The sequence below is a fragment of the Oratosquilla oratoria genome, chromosome 28 (genome assembly GCF_046742065.1).
Source record: "Oratosquilla oratoria isolate Oo_2021 chromosome 28, ASM4674206v1, whole genome shotgun sequence".
Lineage (NCBI taxonomy): Eukaryota > Metazoa > Arthropoda > Malacostraca > Stomatopoda > Squillidae > Oratosquilla > Oratosquilla oratoria.
Genome location: NC_134804.1, coordinates 46,546,907 through 46,551,270, shown reverse-complemented (window position 1 = coordinate 46,551,270; position 4,364 = coordinate 46,546,907). Strand labels below are relative to the sequence as shown.

General features: G+C 40.3%; 1 protein-coding gene across 1 annotated transcript in view; it reads right to left on the bottom strand.

The window, feature by feature from the left end:
• LOC143040393 (protein Skeletor, isoforms B/C-like) overlaps positions 1 to 3,838 on the bottom strand; it is a 33,720-nt gene extending 29,882 nt beyond the window's left edge. Inside the window, exon 1 of the mRNA XM_076211416.1 lies at positions 3,760 to 3,838. Within this exon, the coding sequence (XP_076067531.1) occupies positions 3,760 to 3,787 (28 nt within the window). The 5' untranslated portion in view covers positions 3,788 to 3,838. The remainder of the gene's footprint in view (positions 1 to 3,759) is intronic.
• Positions 3,839 to 4,364: the final 526 nt, after the last annotated feature.

The window sequence follows — 4,364 nt, the reverse complement described above, 5'->3', positions numbered from 1 at the left end:
ACCAGGATTAACTGGTGAAGGAATATGATAATTGATAAGCGAATATGATACTTTTTGCTTAATAGAGACCAAGCTTCCAAGATATGTTGACCTGCAACTGTGAAGCGGTGAATGATCAGTATGGAGACGTGACAGGAAAGATAAAAAGGGAGGTAGGTTGAAGGTTGTTGTAAAAATTACATAAAAGGAGATGGAGTGATGTTGTGAGTGAAGGTGAACCTAAGGAAATATTTCTGAGAATGAGACCCAGTGGATCAAGTAAAAGGTTTCTTCATGTTAGCATACTCCCCAACCCTTCCACTCCAACTCCAATGTTGGGTTGTGGAGTGATGATGAGTGGTCAAGTAATACTCTCAAATACTTATTTTTCTTCTGAAGAAAATGATTGAGCAGAGTGATCATGCAGTTCTGGTGAGAAACTTTTACTGCAGAGAGGTGAATTGGGAGGAATGGTGAGTAAAAATGCGATGAAAATTCCTAGAGTAATATTCTTCTTATATTGCAATGGGCAATTTATTACTGCAACGGGTGAAAGGCGAAACATAGGTAAAAGAAGAAGTTCCAGCGGAACTAAACCCACCATTAACTGAGGAATTTGGTCTTATCAACTCAATAAAGTTATGCCTCATAGAAAGAAGTGATCATGTAGCGTTTGAATTCTAATTGGTAGAAGGATATACAGAAACGACCAGATATAGCCCTGGGAAGACAAATTTTTCCTATTTGATTTTTTTTTCTAAGAAAGAGATATGCGAGAATTAAAAAACCCCAATGATACTGAGAAGGAATGTAGTTTTTTTTTCTAAAGGTCTATAACTCGTGGGTGAACAAATATGTGCCAAAGGTTAGTGAAAGGAAAGATTGAGTAAAAAAGTGGCACAATGAAAAATGTGACATAACTAAAATCAGGGATGAGACACAGAGAAAATGGAGGGAGACAAGCAACAAAACAATTATAGAAAAGTACAATCAGTACAAGAGTACAAATGATTACAACGGAGATTTACGAAATCAATATCATGTTCCGTCCGTGTCGTACGCACACTTACTTTATCACAAAACCTCGCTATCGGAGGTCATTTCTAATACTCTGAACTCCGTCGATGAAAAAAAAGAACATTCGATCATCTCTGGAGAGGTAAAGATTGTTCCAGAACCCTTCGGAGACTCACCAGGGTCTTGGGTCGAAGCGGCAATCGCGTAGTGAACTTGGCGGATGTTGCAACCCTCGATGCTACCATGTCAGAATACTATACACATGTCTAGATTCGCTCTCCCTCATCTCACCCATCACAAAGCCAGGAGAGGGGAGACGTAGCTTTAAAGACTTAAACTCAACAATCCCAGGTGTCATAGGAGATACGCATTCACCACCTTGGCAATATGGAGGGAGTGGGGCATCTGCGTATCGTGAGGTGTTGGCCCAGGCGGTAGCATGATTGGCTCATTCATACTACCCTGAGGATGGGACATGTACAAGTGCGCATATATATATATATATATATATATATATATATATATATATATATGTATATATATATATATATATATATACATACATGTATATATATGTATATACATATGTATATATATATGTATATATATATGTAATATATAATGTATATATATGTATATATATATATGTATGTATATATATATGTATATATATGTATATATATATATATATATATATATATATATATATATATATATATATAAGGCAAGAGGAGTAGTGGACGTCTAGGACACTAAAGAACTTTTGTCGCTCCCCTCCCCCCACCAACCCCCACGAAGTGGAGGCAAAAGCGTACAACCTTCAAGGTCCTTCAAGAACAAGTGAAAGAGAACGTAATCCTCACTCAGCTTGTTGCTCTCTTATTCTAAGTTTATCTTATTTTCAAGAAAATGCCACAGAGATGAACAAAAAATACTTTGAGAGTAATCATGATAAAAGTAAATGCGAGAACCTCCTTGGGAATGGGTTGTTATCGAATAGGAGCTAAGGAGATGAATGAAATAATTCGGCTGCAATCAAAATAAAAGATAAAATGCCAACCCGGTACGAAAGGAACGAACTTTAAACTTTCCCTTTGTAGTGGAGGATCGGCCAGCAGCGACTAGAATGAAAATGAAAGTCGACAAACACGTTTGCAGAGCTACATAAAGGAGTGACCTCTCCATTACTTACTCTTTTGATATCATCTCCTTTTTAGGTTTTAATCGACAGTTATTGTACCAACGACAGTTATTTTGTCCAAATATTCTGTCGTCGTTACGAGAGTTTGTCTGTTGCTACGACAGTTATCTCCTCTAAACCTAGATTAAAATTCTTCGAACAAAGGAAAGCTCTTGCTATTATTCATCCCTTTCAAATTATCTACTTTTTCAAACAAAACAAACTGTCGTAGGTACAATAGTTTGTTTTTCAAAATGTCGACACTTTTTCCAGTCCTGAGGCGCATTGTCGTTCCTTTGGGCACAAGGACTTTCTTTTCATGTCACCGTATTGTCGACATTCTAGGAAATTTAGTAACATCTCTACAGACCAGAGTTGTACAACATTTGTTTATGATTAGAAATCAATCTCAACACAAAAAATTATAAAAAGGTGAAAGGAATTAATATTACTTTTAGTTTCTGCGATCTCTCCTTTCTACTGCCCTCCTTCAGTCTGTACCACATTTTACTTCATCACACCATCACACCGACAAAATACTCTCGTAGAGATAAAGCGAGTGAATCAGGAGGCATTATTCTAGCGTACTTAAGAAAAGAACTGTACCACATTTTATAGCACAGGTTTTCTTTCCGTAGACTGCCCTCAGATTTTCCTATCCGTAGGTAACTCTCAGCTGCACGACGTCGCTCTAGATTACGACAACGAAAACGACGAGGAACGATTGGACGTCAACGGATTGCCTTCCAAACACAAAACAGGGTCGTACTCTATGAAGAGGGGCCAGGGAGGTCAAATCCCCCCCTCCTGAAATTTTTTCGAAATCTCAACTTCCACATTTCCTGGTAACTACCCCAACAGAAAACGTGGAAGCTAAAAAATTCAAAAATTCCTTGGGGGGAGATTGCAGATGCTCTACCTGGGCCCACATAGGGCACGGCCCCGTAAAAGTTGTTTTTTAATAGGTACATTCCCACCCGTTAACCCTGAAAAGACGTAGGGATTCCCCCATATGTAGTGTCTACGGGTCATAGAGCGACCTGGGCCAGAAGCGGACATGTGTTTTGTGTGTGTGTGTGTGTGTGTGTGTGTGTGTGTGTGTGTGTGTGTGTGTGTGAGAGAGAGAGAGAGAGAGAGAGAGAGAGAGAGAGAGAGAGAGAGAGAGAGAGAGAGAGAGAGAGAGAGAGAGAGAGAGAGAGAGAGAGAGAGAGACATGTGTTGTGTGTGTGAGAGAGAGTGAGTGAGAGAGAGAGAGAGAGAGAGTAGGGAGAAAGTGAGGAAAAAAGATAGAGACAGATAGATAAGTAGATAGAGAGAGGGAGAGAGAGAGAAAGTGTGTGTTTGTGTGTGTGTGTGTGAGAGAGAGAGAGAGAGAGAGAGAGAGGGTAGGGAGAAAGGGAAAAAGAGAGATAGATAGAGATAGATATATAGAAAGAGAGAGAAAGTGTGTGTGTGTGCGTGCGTGTATGTATATAATAGACCTTCCGTGTGTGTGTGTGTGATAGACCTTTCTTTAGCTGTCCCAAAACAACACCACCAACAACAACGACAAACATTATTAGCAAAACAGTCTGGCTACTTACACAGAAAAATCAAGACCCAACGCTCCATGGCGGTGCTTAACGTCCGCTTGCGTCCGTGGTGTCCCGCCGAGTGTGATCTTCTCCTTCACCACCCGAAGGTATATCAACCTGCCCTCCACCACCACCTCCTCCACCTCCACCTCCTCCTCTCCCTTCCCCCCACTCCCCTCCTTCTATTCACCCCTATCTTCTTCCTCCTACACTTTGGTTGTTTCTACCCCTAGTATTTTGTTCTTTGTTTCGTCTTTGTGTTTTCCTGTTCGTTTTGGAGTTTCTCGCACAAGCGATGGGGATGGAAGACTCCATATCTACTCTTTCTTCATCCAGACACCAACTACTACCCAGGATAGCCCTGGTCTATGATGGTTCTATGTGGTACATAAGAACACAAGAATGAAGAAAACTGCAAAAGACCATAAGCCCTAAACTAGGCAGTTCCATGTCCATTACCACCTATCATCCCCATCCATAAAGTTATCTAACCTTCTCTTAAAACAAAGAGTTTCAGCGCTCATTATGTGGTTACTAAGTCTGTTCCGCTCGTTAATCACTCTATGGAGTAGAGTGATGGGAACTCGAGGGATAGAGAATTGCATGGTTTCTAG